This window comes from Oncorhynchus mykiss, chromosome 3, assembly GCF_057628025.1.
Source record: "Oncorhynchus mykiss isolate SJ-2025 chromosome 3, ASM5762802v1, whole genome shotgun sequence".
Classification (NCBI taxonomy): domain Eukaryota; kingdom Metazoa; phylum Chordata; class Actinopteri; order Salmoniformes; family Salmonidae; genus Oncorhynchus; species Oncorhynchus mykiss.
The window spans coordinates 21,314,365-21,335,003 of NC_143024.1; the positions used below are offsets into that span (position 1 = coordinate 21,314,365).

General features: G+C 43.5%; 1 protein-coding gene across 3 annotated transcripts; it reads left to right on the forward strand.

The window, feature by feature from the left end:
- Window positions 1-19,549, forward strand: LOC110508650 (BAR/IMD domain-containing adapter protein 2). Of its 3 annotated transcripts, none has more exons than XM_021589336.3 (15): window positions 1-608; window positions 5,060-5,189; window positions 5,377-5,452; window positions 5,676-5,762; window positions 13,262-13,323; window positions 13,413-13,484; window positions 13,627-13,764; window positions 14,339-14,491; window positions 14,600-14,776; window positions 14,996-15,647; window positions 15,741-15,945; window positions 16,101-16,166; window positions 16,757-17,012; window positions 17,101-17,141; window positions 17,285-19,549. In XM_021589336.3, exons 2-15 carry the CDS (start codon window positions 5,142-5,144, stop codon window positions 17,355-17,357), a joined length of 2,106 nt encoding a protein of 701 aa, XP_021445011.2. In that variant the 5' UTR covers window positions 1-608; window positions 5,060-5,141; the 3' UTR covers window positions 17,358-19,549. The 3 variants fall into 3 exon arrangements, with proteins under 3 accessions (XP_021445011.2, XP_036824261.1, XP_036824262.1); XM_036968366.2 differs by having other exon boundaries at window positions 37-430; XM_036968367.2 differs by having other exon boundaries at window positions 169-293.
- Window positions 19,550-20,639: the final 1,090 nt, after the last annotated feature.

Sequence of the window (20,639 nt, forward strand, 5' to 3'; positions counted from 1 at the left end):
GGGAATGTGAGAAGGGGGTGGCGGATGTAGGCCAATGATACGTGACTGCGGGGTCTGCCATCCTTGCTTTAAAAAGTTTCAAGTCATTATTCTCTCTACCGCTATTCATCCCGGGTCCCGTTTGCTCATTGTTATTCTGCCCGAGTGAGTGAGTGAATGAGAGAGGGAGAAAGAGAGAAAGAGAGAAAGAGAGGGATAGTGAGCGAGAGAGTGAACGGGAGTGAGGACATTGTGAGAGAAAAGGAGAGTGGTAAAGAGAGACAGAGAACGGAAGAGAACTGAGGCTTCTAACGGTAGGGAGTTTGATGCAGCGGTCGGGGTTTATTCGCGGTGAATGTTCTGTCCGGGGTGGTGCGTGAAGGCATGTTGCTAATCGGCTCAACAGTGAGTAGAGGTACAGAACGGCACCAAAAGTCTGACGCCGATTTGTGTGAGTAAAAAAGAAGAGCGTGAGAGACAGAGAACGAAGGCGGGGGGGGATTGAGATTTAGTGCACTGCTGGGTGAAACAACCCCCCACTAACGAAGGGGAAAGCAATAGAAGAAAATAAATACAAAAGGCAAACGGCGTTTCGGTCATCTGTTTTTTCAACAATGAGCTCAGAAAAGGTACAATTCCAATTTGTATCAACTATTTTGCTGCTTATCTAACTTTGAATGAATTGCGCTGGGTTTTATATGTCGGCCTGGAGATCAACAGGTGTTGCTGAATGGGGCTATAGACTGGTGATACTGATTTGCTGAGAGAGTAATGTCTCTCATTTCGTCCACTTTCACATCTCGATAATTCGTTTAACTTGGTTTAGAGAAGATGTTTCTGATTTTAGTTATGTATGCCAATAAGAGTCGAAGTGATAAACACAACCTCAAATCCTCCAATCTGTTTATAACGTTCCTGTTTCACAGACATTTGTTTATTATATTTTTCACCTATGATGTTACATCTCTGTCACATTTGTAATTGTTGCCAAAACCAGTGTAATCGCTTGAAAACTCCTGCAAAGCTTGAACAGTTTTCAGTTGTTGACGTTATGTAGGCCTAGTAGCTGTTTCTGAAACATCCTTGGCAACAAAATGTAAAAATTGTTTTTCAATACCTACATTACAAAAGCCGTTTCAGATCATTTGTGTTTTAGTACATTGATTATAGATTTGCTGTGTCATTCTATATTTGTCTATGACATAGACTCTATGTTGTCATTGCGCATGAAAATTGGTTCCCAATTGACCAACCTGGTTTGAATAACAAGAAATGAATTAACCTCTTAAATTGGACCTTGAGGATGTGCCCCAATCTGCAGATTAACGGTCAATTTACCAAACCCCAATCTGCAGATTAACGGTCAATTTACCAAACCCCAATCTGCAGATTAACGGTCAGTTTACCAAACCCCAATCTGCAGATTAACGGTCAATTTACCAAACCCCAATCTGCAGATTAACGGTCAATTTACCAAACCCCAATCTGCAGATTAACGGTCAATTTACCAAACCCCAATCTGCAGATTAACGGTCAATTTACCAAACCCCAATCTGCAGATTAACAGTCAGTTTACCAAACCCCAATCTGCAGATTAACGGTCAGTTTACCAAACCCCAATCTGCAGATTAACGGTCAATTTACCAAACCCCAATCTGCAGATTAACGGTCAGTTTACCAAACCCCAATCTGCAGATTAACGGTCAATTTACCAAACTCCAATCTGCAGATTAACGGTCAATTTACCAAACCCCAATCTGCAGATTAACGGTCAGTTTACCAAACCCCAATCTGCAGATTAACGGTCAGTTTACCAAACCCCAATCTGCAGATTAACGGTCAGTTTACCAGACCCCAATCTGCAGATTAACGGTCAGTTTACCAAACCCCAATCTGCAGATTAACGGTCAGTTTCCCAACCCCAATCTGCAGATTAACGGTCAATTTACCAAACCCCAATCTGCAGATTAACAGTCAGTTTACCAAACCCCAATCTGCAGATTAATGGTCAGTTTACCAAACCCCAATCTGCAGATTAACGGTCAGTTTACCAAACCCCAATTTGCAGATTAACGGTCAGTTTACCAAACCCCAATCCTAACCGTCAGGACATAACAAGCATAACTGATTGTAGATCAGCGTTTATGGGGAACCAGAGGTAGTGTGTTGAGTTGGCTAGAAAGAAGTCCTGGGTTTTTAATCTAGCCTTTATTTAACTAGGCAAGTCAGTTAAGAACAAATTCTTATTTACAATGACAGCCTACCAGGGAACAGTGGGTTAATAACTGCCTTGTTCAGTGGCAGAAAGACCGATTTTTACCTTGTCAGCTCAGGATTCGATCCTGCAACACTTTCGGTTACTGGCCCAATGCTCCAACCACTAGGCTACTTGACACCCCAAAAAATGTGTTTCTGCCCGGTCAACGATAGGATATTGATCAAGGAAATTCTTCATTGGATTTCTTCAGATATTGATAAGTTCTTTGTGCACTTCTGCTTACCCAATTAGTCTTACTCCAGTCTCCTTTTCCCCTCACACACCTGATTTACTTACCAAAAGGCACATCTCAATAGGTGGTCCAGGTATAACATGACACAAGTGGGGTGTGGGCCTTTCCTCTTTGGTTCTCTATTGCTCCTCAAACAAGGGGGGAGGCCAATGACATCACCTCAGACCTTCAGACCATCAGACCAACCCTTACAGGAAAAACCACATGAATTTCACGTGATCACATGTGAATTGGGAAGTTAATGCGATAACGTGTGACAACATGGAAAGCAATATGTGATAACATGAAACTATACATGTGAAAACGTGATCACATTTGAATTGGGAAGTTAATGCGATAACGTGTGACAACATGGAAAGCAATATGTGATAACATGAAACTATACATGTGAAAACGTGATCACATTTGAAGTGTTCCTAAAACACATTTTCACATGATTTCATATGTGAAATTTCACTTGAAATCAAGATTTTACACGTGTTTTTTTTCTGTAAAGGTAATAACTCCTTGACGTTTGCAGTTGGGTCTAAAAAAATGACCCTCAAGTGTGTGTACATTACTGTATTTATACTTGGGATATTCAACAGGAAAACGTCAAATTGCTAGAGGACGTCTTTAACATAAGCTCAGGGCCTCCTTGAACATAGGTAACAATAGTTGTACTTGCAAAAAGTCCACAGGAGGTCAGTTGTACTGTACAGAGGTGTAACCCATACATCTGTGGAATCAAATGATATCATCGGGTCTATTCAACAGCAGCCTGACCAGTCAGTGTTATCCAACACATGTCTGTCTGCCCAATGACCATCCACTGGCATCAACAAGTGAGCCAATGCATGACATGCTGCAGAATGCCACACACACAGGATGTTGTCTGAAAGGAGCATGTGTGAGCCTTAGTGTAGAGTGAGGTCAGATGTGTGTGTGTTGTCCCACACGAGGACCACCGTGCTGTACACACTACACTAGAGAGAAGAGGCTTGTGTGAGAGCCACTGTACATTCATCATGGCTAGAGTACTGTAGGTTTACAGAATAGAACTGGAATGACTAGAATTATTTCTGAGACGTTCTATAATACCGTATCAGAACTATGTCTATTCTGCCCACTCTATTTCCACCAACCCATGTAATGAAGTGTCATAAGCATGACACAAGTATTGCCTAAAGTGGTCTATATTACCAATCTCCTGATTGTGTCATGTAATAAGTTAGGCATTATAGTGGAAGCGTTTGAATGGCCTGTTACTCAGTGTGCTGTCGCTTGCAAGTAAGCATTTCACTGTACCGTTTAAACGTGCTGTATCCTGTGCATGTGACAAATACTTTGATTTGATTGGATTATATGTTAGAGTAAGAAATGCTGTTTTTTCCAGTAGGTGCTCCACCACTGCAGACACCATGTATTATACAGGGATACCCTGGTGTATTTTGCTTAGGTCATGTGATCTGTGATACATCTGTTATCACTTCTGCGTCTGAGTTATGAAGTTAAAAAAACGCAACCCCCCCCCCCATAAAAGATACGTTTTGGTAATAATTTAGTCTTAAAACAGCAGTCAGACCCTCCTTTGATTCCAGGCCCTGAGGTTGTATTTCCTGCTTCCATAAGGATGTGAATAACACAACACTTCTTAACTTTTGCGATTGAGACCAATTATTTTATCACTACCCTACATTAGGGCAACCCAAATGTTTCTGCTATCAGTTTGTTTCAGACCAGTCATAACCCCTCAGATAAGAACAATGGACTTTTCCAACACCAGGCACAAGTGTCATGGCACTGAATCAACATTGGACCACAGAGAGAGAACCGTTGCTGAACTGACCAAGCTGTTCGGTGACAGAATTCCCCCCTGGATTAAATGGCTAAAGTCACGCTCAACTCCGCTTTTCCCCTTACAGCCCTCCTTTGTTATCCTACAGAGATTACATGAAAAATGTTGACCCATATCAGATAATGGAGCAGGACATAAAGTCAACATTTCCAGTCGTTAGCTCTGGAAGGTCACCCTCTTGATGAGGAGCAGCCGGGGTTCCCAAAGACTGGGACCCACTGGTGGGCTGTGTTTTATTCCCCTTGGGTCACGGCATAGGACTGCTAGAAGTCTTGGGAATAGTCTTTACACAGTCCCAAACAACTCTAAAAGATGGGTCACAGCACAAGCATGTTGGGTGGTAGTTTAGGGATAAGCTGTCTGGTCATTGCCTCCTGTATGGATCATAGACCACTGATGAAACCCTCCATCTCACTCTGTATGGGTGAGTGTGATTTGCCAGGTCACCTCCAAACACCTCAGCCTGAATAACTCTCTTGGGTGTCTGGTTAGACCTCTCATAGAAGTTCTTTATACTTGAATTAATTGTACCTTTCACTCCTTTAACAGACACTCTTAACCCTAATTGCTCCTGTATGTTCCTATGGATAAGTGCCTTGCTCAAGGGCACATCAACAGATTCTTCACCTAGTCTGTTCTGGGATTTGAACCAGAAACCTTTTGGTTACTGACCCAACACTTAACCGCTAGGCTACCTGACAACACTTGTTTTTCTCCATCTTTGTGTTTCCAGGGGACTTCAGTCTGCTGTTGTAAAGCCTAATACCCTCAGATACAGGGGAGGAGACTACAATACATAAACATTCTGAAACACCATGTCTCGTTCAGACGAGGTCAACAAGATGACAGAAAACGTGTATAAGGTACAGTGTGTGTAGGTTTGTTGCCTCCAAGAGCAATGAATTAGTCTTTAGATGTAGTCAGGCGAGTGCTCTACATAACACTTTTGTTGAAACTCAGTCTGCTAGCAGCAATGATCACAGACTGTGACTAAGTGGTAAGTTGAAGAGGAGACATGAATATTGTCTCTTGTTGTCATGTGTTTTCTAGGGGATTCTGGACCAGTTCAACCCCAGTCTGAAGAACTTTGTGACCATGGGGAAACACTATGAGAAAGCCCTGACAGGTGAGAGAGAGTGGTGTGCACACAGTATACTGTATAATGTGTGCTATAGCATATCTAGTGGCGTTGGGTGGGCAAGTTGGTAGGCCATGTTTGTTTGGACATTTTAATGATGGCTCTCTGCTTTCTGGCATAGAAGCTGCATTCCACCCAGGCCCAATCCTGAAGCCCATTTAGAGGGTCTTTGTTACATGGTGCCCCTCACTGAAAGGTGTTTTCCTCTCAGGAGTGACGGTAGCAGCCAAGGGATACTTCGATGGTCTGGTCAAACTGGGAGAACTGGCCAGCGACAGCCAAGGGTCCAAAGAACTGGGTGAGTGACTGGTTGGGTGACTGGGTGAGTGACTGGGTGAGTTACTGGGTGAGTGGCTGGGTGGGTGGGTGACTGGGTGAGTGACTGGGTGAGTGACTGGCTGAGTGACTGGGTGAGTGACTGGGTGAGTGACTGGGTGGGTGAGTGACTGGGTGAGTGACTGGGTGAGTGACTGGCTGGGTGACTGGCTGAGTGACTGGCTGAGTGACTGGGTGGGTGACTGGGTGAGTGACTGTGGGTGACTGGGTGAGTGACTGGGTGGGTGACTGGGTGAGTGACTGGGTGAGTTACTGGGTGGGTGACTGGGAGAGTGACTGGGTGGGTGGGTGTATGAGAGAGAGAGACCGGGGGGGGTGGGGTGAGAAACACTAAGGGACTATGGGAGAAGAAGCGAGCTAGAGAGTGGAGGAACAAGAGAAAGTAGGGAGTGAGTGAGGGAGGGAGCTGAGAGAGAGAGCGAGCATGAGGGAACTGAGCGAGAGGGGGAGAGTGGGTTGATTGTTGAGAGATTAACAACACCACATGATCTCATTGTAATGCTGCAAACAGTCAGGAAGGGGGAGGGAGGGAGAAATGCCAGACACCACAAACTACTGTGCTGTGGGAGAGAGACACACACATTCTTTACCTCATTGGCAGACTCACAGCTGACATCATAGGCTGAGAAGTTGAGAGATGCAATCATTCAGTCAGTTAACAGCTCCATGTGAGATAAGATACTACTTTATTGATCCGACACCTCAGACACAATATTGCACATACAGACAATGTGAAGTCACAACAAGTATTTTTTCCCCAGCCCTTTTATCCCGCTCTGTATCCTGTGTTGATGACGTATTCTCTGTATCCTGTGTTGATGACGTATTTTCTGTATCCTGTGTTGATGACGTATTCTCTGTATCCTGTGTTGATAATGTATACTCTGTATCCCTGTGTTGATGACGTATTCTCTGTATCCCTGTGTTGATGACGTATTCTCTGTATCCTGTGTTGATGACGTATTCTCTGTATCCTGTGTTGATGACGTATTCTCTGTATCCTGTGTTGATGACGTATTCTCTGTATCCTGTGTTGATGACGTATCCTGTGTTGATAACGTATTCTCTGCATCCTGTGTTGATAACGCATTCTCTGTATCCTGTGTTGATGACGTATTCTCTGTATCCTGTGTTGATGACGTATTCTCTGTATCCTGTGTTGATGACGTATTCTCTGTATCCTGTGTTGATGACGTATCCTGTGTTGATAACGTATTCTCTGTATCCTGTGTTGATGACGTATTCTCTGTATTCCTGTGTTGATGACGTATTCTCTGTATCCTGTGTTGATGACGTATTCTCTGTATCCTGTGTTGATGACGTATTCTCTGTATCCTGTGTTGATAATGTATTCTCTGTATCCTGTGTTGATGACGTATTCTCTGTATCCTGTGTTGATGACGTATTCTCTGTATCCTGTGTTGATGACGTATTCTCTGTATCCTGTGTTGATGACGTATCCTGTGTTGATGACGTATTCTCTGTATCCTGTGTTGATGATGTATTCTCTGTATCCTGTGTTGATAACGTATTCTCTGTATCCTGTGTTGATGACGTATTCTCTGTATCCTGTGTTGATGACGTATTCTCTGTATCCTGTGTTGATGATGTATTCTCTGTATCCTGTGTTGATGACGTATTCTCTGTATCCCTGTGTTGATGACGTATTCTCTGTATCCTGTGTTGATGACGTATTCTCTGTATCCTGTGTTGATGACGTATTCTCTGTATCCTGTGTTGATGACGTATTCTCTGTATCCTGTGTTGATGACGTATTCTCTGTATCCCTGTGTTGATGACGTATTCTCTGTATCCCTGTGTTGATGACGTATTCTCTGTATCCCTGTGTTGATGACGTATTCTCTGTATCCTGTGTTGATGACGTATTCTCTGTATCCTGTGTTGATGACGTATTCTCTGTATCCCTGTGTTGATGACGTATTCTCTGTATCCCTGTGTTGATGACGTATTCTCTGTATCCCTGTGTTGATGACGTATTCTCTGTATGCTGTGTTGATGACGTATCCTATGTTGATGACGTATTCTCTGTATCCTGTGTTGATGACGTATCCTGTGTTGATGACGTATTCTATGTGTCCTGTGTTGATAACGTATCCTGTGTTGATGACGTATTCTCTGTATCCTGTGTTGATAACGTATCCTGTGTTGATGACGTATTCTCTGTATCCTGTGTTGAAGACGTATCCTGTGTTGATGACGTATTCTCTGTATCCCTGAGTTGATGACGTATTCTCTGTATCCCTGTGTTGATGACGTATTCTCTGTATCCTGTGTTGATGACGTATTCTCTGTATTCCTGTGTTGATGACGTATTCTCTGTATCCTGTGTTGATGACGTATTCTCTGTATCCTGTGTTGATAATGTATTCTCTGTATCCTGTGTTGATGACGTATTCTCTGTATCCTGTGTTGATGACGTATTCTCTGTATCCTGTGTTGATGACGTATTCTCTGTATCCTGTGTTGATGACGTATCCTGTGTTGATGACGTATTCTCTGTATCCTGTGTTGATGATGTATTCTCTGTATCCTGTGTTGATAACGTATTCTCTGTATCCTGTGTTGATGACGTATTCTCTGTATCCTGTGTTGATGACGTATTCTCTGTATCCTGTGTTGATGACGTATTCTCTGTATCCTGTGTTGATGACGTATTCTCTGTATCCTGTGTTGATGACGTATTCTCTGTATCCTGTGTTGATGACGTATTCTCTGTATCCCTGTGTTGATGACGTATTCTCTGTATCCCTGTGTTGATGACGTATTCTCTGTATCCCTGTGTTGATGACGTATTCTCTGTATCCTGTGTTGATGACGTATTCTCTGTATCCTGTGTTGATGACGTATTCTCTGTATCCCTGTGTTGATGACGTATTCTCTGTATCCCTGTGTTGATGACGTATTCTCTGTATCCTGTGTTGATGACGTATCCTATGTTGATGACGTATTCTCTGTATCCTGTGTTGATGACGTATCCTGTGTTGATGACGTATTCTATGTGTCCTGTGTTGATAACGTATCCTGTGTTGATGACGTATTCTCTGTATCCTGTGTTGATAACGTATCCTGTGTTGATAACGTATTCTCTGTATCCTGTGTTGAAGACGTATCCTGTGTTGATGACGTATTCTCTGTATCCCTGTGTTGATGACGTATTCTCTGTATCCCTGTGTTGATGACGTATTCTCTGTATCCTGTGTTGATGACGTATTCTCTGTATTCCTGTGTTGATGACGTATTCTCTGTATCCTGTGTTGATGACGTATTCTCTGTATCCTGTGTTGATGACGTATTCTCTGTATCCTGTGTTGATGACGTATTCTCTGTATCCTGTGTTGATGACGTATTCTCTGTATCCTGTGTTGATGACGTATTCTCTGTATCCTGTGTTGATGACGTATCCTGTGTTGATGACGTATTCTCTGTATCCTGTGTTGATGATGTATACTCTGTATCCTGTGTTGATAACGTATTCTCTGTATCCTGTGTTGATGACGTATTCTCTGTATCCTGTGTTGATGACGTATTCTCTGTATCCTGTGTTGATGATGTATTCTCTGTATCCTGTGTTGATGACGTATTCTCTGTATCCCTGTGTTGATGACGTATTCTCTGTATCCTGTGTTGATGACGTATTCTCTGTATCCTGTGTTGATGACGTATTCTCTGTATCCTGTGTTGATGACGTATTCTCTGTATCCTGTGTTGATAACGTATTCTCTGTATCCCTGTGTTGATGACGTATTCTCTGTATCCCTGTGTTGATGACGTATTCTCTGTATCCCTGTGTTGATGACGTATTCTCTGTATCCTGTGTTGATGACGTATTCTCTGTATCCTGTGTTGATGACGTATTCTCTGTATCCCTGTGTTGATGACGTATTCTCTGTATCCCTGTGTTGATGACGTATTCTCTGTATCCCTGTGTTGATGACGTATTCTCTGTATCCTGTGTTGATGACGTATCCTATGTTGATGACGTATTCTCTGTATCCTGTGTTGATGACGTATCCTGTGTTGATGACGTATTCTCTGTGTCCTGTGTTGATAACGTATCCTGTGTTGATGACGTATTCTCTGTATCCTGTGTTGATAACGTATCCTGTGTTGATGACGTATTCTCTGTATCCTGTGTTGATGACGTATCCTGTGTTGATGACGTATTCTCTGTATCCCTGTGTTGATGACGTATTCTCTGTATCCCTGTGTTGATGACGTATTCTCTGTATCCTGTGTTGATGACGTATTCTCTGTATCCCTGTGTTGATGACGTATTCTCTGTATCCTATGTTGATGACGTATTCTCTGTATCCCTGTGTTGATGACGTATTCTCTGTATCCTGTGTTGATGACGTATTCTCTGTATCCTGTGTTGATGACGTATTCTCTGTATCCCTGTATTGATGACGTATTCTCTGTATCCCTGTGTTGATGACGTATTCTCTGTATCCCTGTGTTGATGACGTATTCTCTGTATGCTGTGTTGATGACGTATCCTATGTTGATGACGTATTCTCTGTATCCTGTGTTGATGACGTATCCTGTGTTGATGACGTATTCTATGTGTCCTGTGTTGATAACGTATCCTGTGTTGATGACGTATTCTCTGTATCCTGTGTTGATAACGTATCCTGTGTTGATGACGTATTCTCTGTATCCTGTGTTGATAACGTATCCTGTGTTGATGACGTATTCTCTGTATCCTGTGTTGAAGACGTATCCTGTGTTGATGACGTATTCTCTGTATCCCTGAGTTGATGACGTATTCTCTGTATCCCTGTGTTGATGACGTATTCTCTGTATCCTGTGTTGATGACGTATTCTCTGTATTCCTGTGTTGATGACGTATTCTCTGTATCCTGTGTTGATGACGTATTCTCTGTATCCTGTGTTGATAATGTATTCTCTGTATCCTGTGTTGATGACGTATTCTCTGTATCCTGTGTTGATGACGTATTCTCTGTATCCTGTGTTGATGACGTATTCTCTGTATCCTGTGTTGATGACGTATCCTGTGTTGATGACGTATTCTCTGTATCCTGTGTTGATGATGTATTCTCTGTATCCTGTGTTGATAACGTATTCTCTGTATCCTGTGTTGATGACGTATTCTCTGTATCCTGTGTTGATGACGTATTCTCTGTATCCTGTGTTGATGACGTATTCTCTGTATCCTGTGTTGATGACGTATTCTCTGTATCCTGTGTTGATGACGTATTCTCTGTATCCTGTGTTGATGACGTATTCTCTGTATCCCTGTGTTGATGACGTATTCTCTGTATCCCTGTGTTGATGACGTATTCTCTGTATCCCTGTGTTGATGACGTATTCTCTGTATCCTGTGTTGATGACGTATTCTCTGTATCCTGTGTTGATGACGTATTCTCTGTATCCCTGTGTTGATGACGTATTCTCTGTATCCCTGTGTTGATGACGTATTCTCTGTATCCTGTGTTGATGACGTATCCTATGTTGATGACGTATTCTCTGTATCCTGTGTTGATGACGTATCCTGTGTTGATGACGTATTCTATGTGTCCTGTGTTGATAACGTATCCTGTGTTGATGACGTATTCTCTGTATCCTGTGTTGATAACGTATCCTGTGTTGATAACGTATTCTCTGTATCCTGTGTTGAAGACGTATCCTGTGTTGATGACGTATTCTCTGTATCCCTGTGTTGATGACGTATTCTCTGTATCCCTGTGTTGATGACGTATTCTCTGTATCCTGTGTTGATGACGTATTCTCTGTATTCCTGTGTTGATGACGTATTCTCTGTATCCTGTGTTGATGACGTATTCTCTGTATCCTGTGTTGATGACGTATTCTCTGTATCCTGTGTTGATGACGTATTCTCTGTATCCTGTGTTGATGACGTATTCTCTGTATCCTGTGTTGATGACGTATTCTCTGTATCCTGTGTTGATGACGTATCCTGTGTTGATGACGTATTCTCTGTATCCTGTGTTGATGATGTATACTCTGTATCCTGTGTTGATAACGTATTCTCTGTATCCTGTGTTGATGACGTATTCTCTGTATCCTGTGTTGATGACGTATTCTCTGTATCCTGTGTTGATGACGTATTCTCTGTATCCCTGTGTTGATGACGTATTCTCTGTATCCTGTGTTGATAACGTATTCTCTGTATCCCTGTGTTGATGACGTATTCTCTGTATCCCTGTGTTGATGACGTATTCTCTGTATCCCTGTGTTGATGACGTATTCTCTGTATCCTGTGTTGATGACGTATTCTCTGTATCCTGTGTTGATGACGTATTCTCTGTATCCCTGTGTTGATGACGTATTCTCTGTATCCCTGTGTTGATGACGTATTCTCTGTATCCCTGTGTTGATGACGTATTCTCTGTATCCTGTGTTGATGACGTATCCTATGTTGATGACGTATTCTCTGTATCCTGTGTTGATGACGTATCCTGTGTTGATGACGTATTCTCTGTGTCCTGTGTTGATAACGTATCCTGTGTTGATGACGTATTCTCTGTATCCTGTGTTGATAACGTATCCTGTGTTGATGACGTATTCTCTGTATCCTGTGTTGATGACGTATCCTGTGTTGATGACGTATTCTCTGTATCCCTGTGTTGATGACGTATTCTCTGTATCCCTGTGTTGATGACGTATTCTCTGTATCCTGTGTTGATGACGTATTCTCTGTATCCCTGTGTTGATGACGTATTCTCTGTATCCTATGTTGATGACGTATTCTCTGTATCCCTGTGTTGATGACGTATTCTCTGTATCCTGTGTTGATGACGTATTCTCTGTATCCTGTGTTGATGACGTATTCTCTGTATCCCTGTATTGATGACGTATTCTCTGTATCCCTGTGTTGATGACGTATTCTCTGTATCCTGTGTTGATGACGTATTCTCTGTATCCTGTGTTGATGACGTATTCTCTGTATCCCTGTGTTGATGACGTATTCTCTGTATCCCTGTGTTGATGACGTATTCTCTGTATCCTGTGTTGATGACGTATTCTCTGTATCCCTGTGTTGATGACGTATTCTCTGTATCCTGTGTTGATGACGTATTCTCTGTATCCTGTGTTGATGACGTATTCTCTGTATCCTGTGTTGATGACGTATCCTGTGTTGATGACGTATTCTCTGTATCCCTGTGTTGATGACGTATTCTCTGTATCCCTGTGTTGATGACGTATTCTCTGTATCCTGTGTTGATGACGTATTTTCTGTATCCTGTGATGATGACGTATTCTCTGTATCCCTGTATTGATGCCGTATTCTCTGTATCCTGTGTTGATGACGTATTCTCTGTATCCTGTGTTGATGACGTATTCTCTGTATCCCTGTGTTGATAACGTATTCTCTGTATCCTGTGTTGATAACGTATTCTCTGTATCCTGTGTTGATGACGTATTCTCTGTATCCCTGTGTCTTCTTGGGGATTCCAGGAGACACGTTATTCCAGATGGCCGAGGTGCACAGGCAGATTCAGGTTCAACTGGAGGACGTGGTGAGTGTTTACCGTGTGTGTGTGTGTGTGGTGATATGATTGTTAACTATTGTGATGCTGTATGAATGATGGTGGAATATGATCTACAGTTGAAGCTGTTCCATTCTGAGCTGCTGTCCCAGTTGGAGCAAAAGCTGGAGTTGGACATTAAATATCTTACCGTGAGTTTATCTATTTCATTTTCCTTTAACATATTTCCTTCTCTCTACAGCGCAACCACTTTTCTGACTAACTATTTTTCTATCTGTTGCTCTCTCTCTCTCTCAATCGGGTTTTCTCGCTCCCGTTCTCTCTCGATCTCAGGCCACGTTGAAGAAATATCAAAGTGAGCGCAAGTCGAAGTCGGAATCTATCGAGCGCTGCCAATCACAGCTCAAGAAGCTGCGCAGGAAGAGCCAGGGCAGTCGCCACCCCAACAAGTACGGAGATAGGGAGATGCAGGTAACTAGCATCCAACAACGCCATTTTGTGTCAGTAGTGCTTTGAGTGTAAGGTTTCAATGATGCATTTGTGTATTGGTGAAACACTTACAGTGGTGTGTTGACACTTGAGATTTGTGGGCTTTTCTTGGAAACACCACCAGACTAAATCATCTTACTCAGCATTACAAGGCACAGTCAAGTGTTTGTGTGTGTGTGTTTGTACAGTCTGTGTGTGCAGACGTATGGATGAGATTAAACAGCAATCTGGCTCATCTGATTTGGCTTCCAGTCCTTACTGAAGTAAAAGTGGGGGATAGGGAAGAGAAAGAGGAGAAATCTTAGGAATGAGAACACAGGAAATAAGAAGGGGTGGACAATGGAAGAAAAGGTTAAGGAAGGTGAGGGATAATATTTTGTGATTAGGATTTAGTTTATCGCTGCTCAGCAGACAGGATATGATGTCACTTCTTCCTTTTGGTCCCTCTGATGGGCCTCTCTCCCTACAGTGTATTATAAAGGTCACATATCTCCTACTTCGCTGCTTCTGTTATTCTGCATTCGTTTCTATGTGTGTGTTTACTAACCTCTGTCAGTATGTGGAGCTAATGAGTCGTCGTCAGGCTGAGCTGGACACGCTGGTTGCTGTGGGTTACCGCTCGGCGCTGACGGAGGAGAGGAGACGATACTGCTTCCTGGTGGACCGCCAGTGTTCAGTCACCAAGCTGCTCATCAACTATCACTGCAAGGTACACACACACACACACACACACACACACACACACACACACACACACACACACACACACAGTCCCTGACCCCCATCCAACCTGCCTCTCCTTCCTCCCTGTGTCCAGGTGAGAGAGCTCCTGTCACAGAAGCTGTCCTCATGGCAACAGTCATGCTCCCAGCCAACCAGACTACCTGAACGGGCGCTCAACCTGCTGCGTCACACCGCCCCTCAGGGCTCTGGGGCATCTGGGATAGCTGAGCTCCTCCGACATGCCAAGCTGGGCGCTGCACAGCCAGAACAGGTGAGGACAAGGGGTTTCAGTTTCAGTTCATTAGTAGGAATTCACAGACAAATGTCTGAATTACATGTACTTCAGAAGATAAAGTGAAGTTATTATAAGATTAGGGTATTCTGTTATTTAGACAGCATTCAGATGGTTTTCAGTCATTTAGCAAAATTCCATTGTTTCTTCTCATCTCTCTGTCTTATCTCTCTCTCTCTTACCATTTCTCTCTTTCAGAGGCTGTCAGTACAGGAGGTGCCTCCCTTGTTGAATGGTGGCTCCCAGCAGCAGAGACCCATCCCCTCTTCTTCCCAGAGTGACATCCCCCCTCCCCAACATTCCCCCGGACCCCAGACCTTCCGCTCCCTCGCTGCCACTGGAGGGGCTATTGGAGGGAGTGGGGCAGGCTCCCCTCAGCAGACCAGCACACCTATTAGTGCCTCAGCTAGCCCCAATGCTAACAACAACACAAGTGCTAATGCTATCACTAGTGCTAACACTCCCACCACTTCATCCACCTCCTCCACGGTTGGCTCCAGCCAAGCCCAGCAGACCTCTCTTCTCCTGGCCACCAGCACCTCCAGCCTTTCTCCTAGTCTGATTCCCTCCACTGTGCTTTCTCTCAGCCAGGGTTCCCCATCCTACTCCCTACAGGGCCTGGCCCTGCCGTTGTCCCTCAGTGCCCCTCACAGTCCTCCACTACCCCACAGTGCACCTCTCTCCAGAGCCATAACCCCCTCGCTGCACCACCAGGGAGTGCTAGGAGGAGGGAACACACCATTGCTGTCCCATAATCCCATGCTGATGAAGGCAGCGGAGATGTATGGAACGTCTACGCTGCCGTTGCCTAGGAGACCAGTCAGCGAGGCACGGGTGGGAGGGTTTATGGGTAGGTTTTAATACCTCCCCTTCACTTCTTGTCCATTTCTTTCCCAATGTGATGTCTATTTAATTCATTTCACATTCCCTCTCTATCTTCCAGGTTCCACTCTGCCCAGAGACAGAGTTCTCCCTCTCTCCAGCCCGTCTCGTGTGGAAGCCATATTTGCCCACGCTCCTGGGGGTTCAGAGGGCAGTGGAGTGGGCGGGGCCTGCTTACTTCACTTCCTGCCAGGCGACGCTCTCAGCCTCCTCATCTCTGAGCCCAGAGACGGGTGGCACTATGGTCAGAACGAACGGACGGGACGGTAAGAGTTAGAACCCACCATTCAGCTGTACAAAACCCTACAATTCTTCAAACACCAACTGAGGACTGTTCTGAAATTACATCTTCAGGCAATCTATGGGTTTTCTAGGTTATATACGGATAATACCAAACAATTCCTCCCTCTCTCCCTTACAGGAAAGGCTGGTTCCCTTTCTCCTACACTCAACCCTACCCAAACACCTTGGATCCCCTCGACAGCAGGTCCATTACCATAGAAACAAACTGTTATGATATTGTCATTTCATTCCTCAAAATGTTATTGTCTTAAATGGAAGTTAACTTGTAGGGTTATGATTCAATCTTGACACTGTAACTCTAGAAATCCTTCCGCTATGCTCTCCACCCTTCCCTGTATTGACTGATCTAACAGCCTAGCTGCAACGTTGTCAACAACATTGTCTGTCAGTACGATAGCGATGTCTACAAACTGGCAGTGATGACTTTGGCTTATTCACAGGAAGCTGAGAAAGATCACTGACACTTTGACACACATGTGCTGTTCTTTTCTCTAAGTGTCATTGTCGTTTTGATGTGTCCATGCCAAGCAAAGAGACCGGGCCTTTAGAGAATGAATGACCCTCATTCTTTCCATGCACCTAAGCTCTGTCCTAATCTTCTCGCACCTCATAGGTCCCCTTTGCTCTCCAAGATCAACAGTACAGTTGATGAGTTAGCATGACCACTTTCCTCCATTTATCCTCAGTCTGAAATGCCAGAACAATATGCCTGCGATTGTCATTAAGGATATTGACACTTGGTAAATGAACCATTTACCACTGGTTTCTCTCCAGCTCCCCGCTCCTCTCTAAGGTCAACAGTACCAGTACGGGTCAGTTAGATAAGCTGGTCTCCCCTGGCCTGCCTGCCCTGACCCCTGAGTCCGAGGAGGAGCGCTCATTCCCCCCTCAGAGGGTCAGCACCTTCCGCCCGCGCCCATACAGCATGGCCGACTCCAACCAGGTCAGCCTGAGGCCGAAGGTCAGAGGCGAAGGGGTAGAGTGGGCAGGGCCCCCTGACCGACCGGCTCTGTCAATGCTGATGCAAGAGGTATAGATGGCTTATAATGACAGAATATAATGTAGATATGATATGTAATGGGTTAATAACACTAGGATCTTCATCGCTTTTACTACAGCTCTCCTCAGACTTCGCCTCTCCTCCACCCTCCCCAACCTGGTAAATGCATTATTTATATTATTTATACAGTAGACATACTGCATTGCAGTAGTCACCAACTCTGGTCCACTTTAGACTTTAGACTGTCGATAAACGTGTCTAAGCTCCTGTCATGCCTGATATGCACATTGTCTCCCTGGCAGGACCAACCCATTTGCCCATGTCCGGCTCAGAAAGACGGTGACCAACGATCGCTCTGCACCCATCATCGAATAGGACATGGTCTCCTTGAACAGGCATCCAATGGAGAGGTGTTAATAGGAAACATTCATGTGTATTGAATTTGTTTTCAGAGTCCAGTAACTGTGTTGGTTGAGTTCTCAACTGTTCAGTCTTAAGAGAAAGCCTTAACAGTCGATGGTTTTGGTTTGTTTTGGGGAGGAGATTCTCCCAGCAAGTATCAGTTTAGCTAGCTAACTTGTAACTAGTTAGGTAAACCTTTCTGTTGATGTTGGTTATTTACAAGTGCTTATTAGATGTGTATTAATCAGGCCTAAGTCAAAATACAGACACTTATGTTGTGTTATTTTGAAGATAGAAGAATCAAAGCTGTAATTTGAGTGACATAACAGTGATTGTCAAAGACCCTTTGGACAAAATGAGATCTTGAATAAAAATCCACCATAGTATTTGAGAATTATAGAGTAAAAAGATGAGTGTGGGAGTTGGAATTTGAAAAGCTCTGTGATGTTAGTAAAAACACAAACAGATGACGGCCATTTTTTCGGCATGTCCAACATTAACATTTGAGCCCTGGGCATTACTGATCATTTTATAATGTTCTTTTCATTTTACACTTTTCTAGAAGTAATCTTGGTAGAAGATGTTTTGTGTTTTTTTGTCTGTACCCTTTCAGGGACTGGTTCCTGGTAGCAGCCTGTAGTTGGGTAATAGTTTAGTGAATTATAGCATACTTTACTTGTACCATTAGGAATTGTCTTAACGGACAGGCTCCTGTTTTATCAGTATTTTCATCGAGGAGGATTTTTGAGAAGAGTAATGCAGAGATATGTGTGTGTGATCCAGGAAAATCCAAACATGTTGAAGAATTGTCTTTTTTATTTTTTTCATTGTTGGGATTCAATTAGAGTATGTTTAAACACATTGTTAGCTAGGCAGATGTAGTTCCACGATAGATGCAGACCTACCAATCACTTTGTACAACTTAATTTACATGTTCTCTGTATGGAGATTTAAAGAAAAGTGTATTGATGTTGCTTACTGATGTCATCAGCACAATGGGTAGGAAATAGTTCAACACCAATATTTTTTTAAATAATAATTTGTTTTAATGTACGGTAGTTTTTGTATAAGGAATTACATTTTTAAGATCAACTGATCAATTTACAAAGGCAATTGATATGATATGTTATACACAGAAATATGTTGCATTGCAAAGCTATTGCTGTTGTTTGGGATGTGTAGATTGTATTGAACGTTTACCTTCAAGAGTCTCTGTTATCGACAGAAACTTATTAATAGAAGTAAGAAGGAGCAACCGTACAGATGTAGGATCTTTATTTGATCACTCATTTGTTGGTGAGAATGTTCCTGCATAGCAGGAAATGCAAACTTGTAGTGTATTTTAGTTTTTAAAAGGCTTCTAAAGTGTGTCTATCAACCCCTACAAAAATGTAGATTAATTTACATTTCTTGTTGCTGCAGGATTATTTTCCTACAACTGGCTAAAATGAAGATCTTACATCTGTAACAATGCATCCCTGTGGGGTGAACTGTACTTCCATTTGTATTGGACAGGTAGAAGAGGAAAGAAACAGTGGAGGGTTTGGAGGATGGGTTTTCCTGGACAGTAGGTTTGAGAAATTGGCAATGTGTTGAGGGATAAAAGTGTAAGAAAAGAGATGGATTCAGCTCGTTTGTTTTTACTAGTGTCTTCTCGATTGATTTCGAATTCGACTCCAACAGATTGTTCACATCTAGCAGATTTTAGCTGCACGTTTACCAATTGCAAACCGTACAGAACCTTATTTAAAGGGCGAAGACTGATTGTGTTTATGAAGTCTAACTTTGAAAGTGTTGAGGAAAGTATTTGGAAAGTGGAACAGTGTGTGAGCAAGTGTCAATGGTAAACTAGTGTAGAAAGTAGTATTTTTCTCTCACTTTCTCCATGTCTGGTGTCTCTTTAGACTGTCATCTGGTATCTCGCTGGTGTCTCTGTCATCTAGAAAACTGCAGTTGAGAGATTCAGGGTGGAAATCTGTGGCTGGGAAAATGGAGTTTCTCTTTATGATCTTTATTCTGATTTCCGGCCCTTACAGTGTATAGTTCCTTCTCTCCGCATGTTTCTGTATCGTATTAACTTGCATCTCTAACCTAGCCTGTGAAATGATTGACTTTCTTGCTATGGTAATTCTAACACACAATAAAAACATTGATGTTGATTTAAATACTGAGTATAGTGGAATTACATAGTTGAAGTTTACTTATGTTTGTACAAATTGCAAAAAAAAAAAAAATACGTTTTTGATCTTGTTTAACTTTGTTATTCCTTAACCTTGCACCTTTTCACCGTCCTAACCGTCTTCAAAATATGACCTTCCAATGTCAATCTAGCTATATGTGTTACGGTGCGTGAATGAGGACCCAAAAGCGAATTAACGTAAACAGAGCTTCTTTAATAACAAAACAAAACGTAGGCTCAGATGGACCGGCAGGTTCCGACAGGACAGGACAAGGTTGCAGCAAACATGACGATAGTCTGGTTCAGGCATGAACAACACAAACAAGAATCCGACAAAGACAGGAGCAGAAACAGAGAGAGATATAGAGGACTAATCAGAGGGAAAAAGGGAACAGGTGGGAAAAGGGGTGACGAGGTAGTTAGGAGGAGACAAGGCACAGCTGGGGAAAAGAGGGGGAGAAAAGGTAACCTAACAACGACCAGCAGAGGGAGACAGGGTGAAGGGAAAGGACAGAAACAAGACACAACATGACAGTACATGACAGTACCCCCCCACTCACCGAGCGCCTCCTGGCGCACTCGAGGAGGAAACCTGGCGGCAACGGAGGAAATCATCGATCAGCGCACGGTCCAGCACGTCCCGAGAGGGAACCCAACTCCTCTCCTCAGGACCGTACCCCTCCCAATCTACTAGGTACTGATGACCACGGCCCCGAGGACGCATGTCCAAAATCCTACGGACCCTGTAGATGGGTGCGCCCTCGACAAGGATGGGGGGGGGGGGGGGGGGGGGGAAGACGAGCGGGGGCGCGAAGAACGGGCTTGATACAGGAGACATGGAAGACCGGGTGGACGCGACGAAGGTATCGCGGAAGAAGAAGTCGAACTGCGACAGGATTAATGACCTGAGAAATACGGAACGGACCAATGAACCGCGGGGTCAACTTGCGAGAAGTGGTCTTAAGGGGAAGGTTCTGAGTGGAGAGCCAAACTCTCTGACCGCGACAATATCTAGGACTCTTAGTTCTACGCTTATTAGCAGCCCTCACAGTCTGCGCCCTATAACGGCAAAGTGC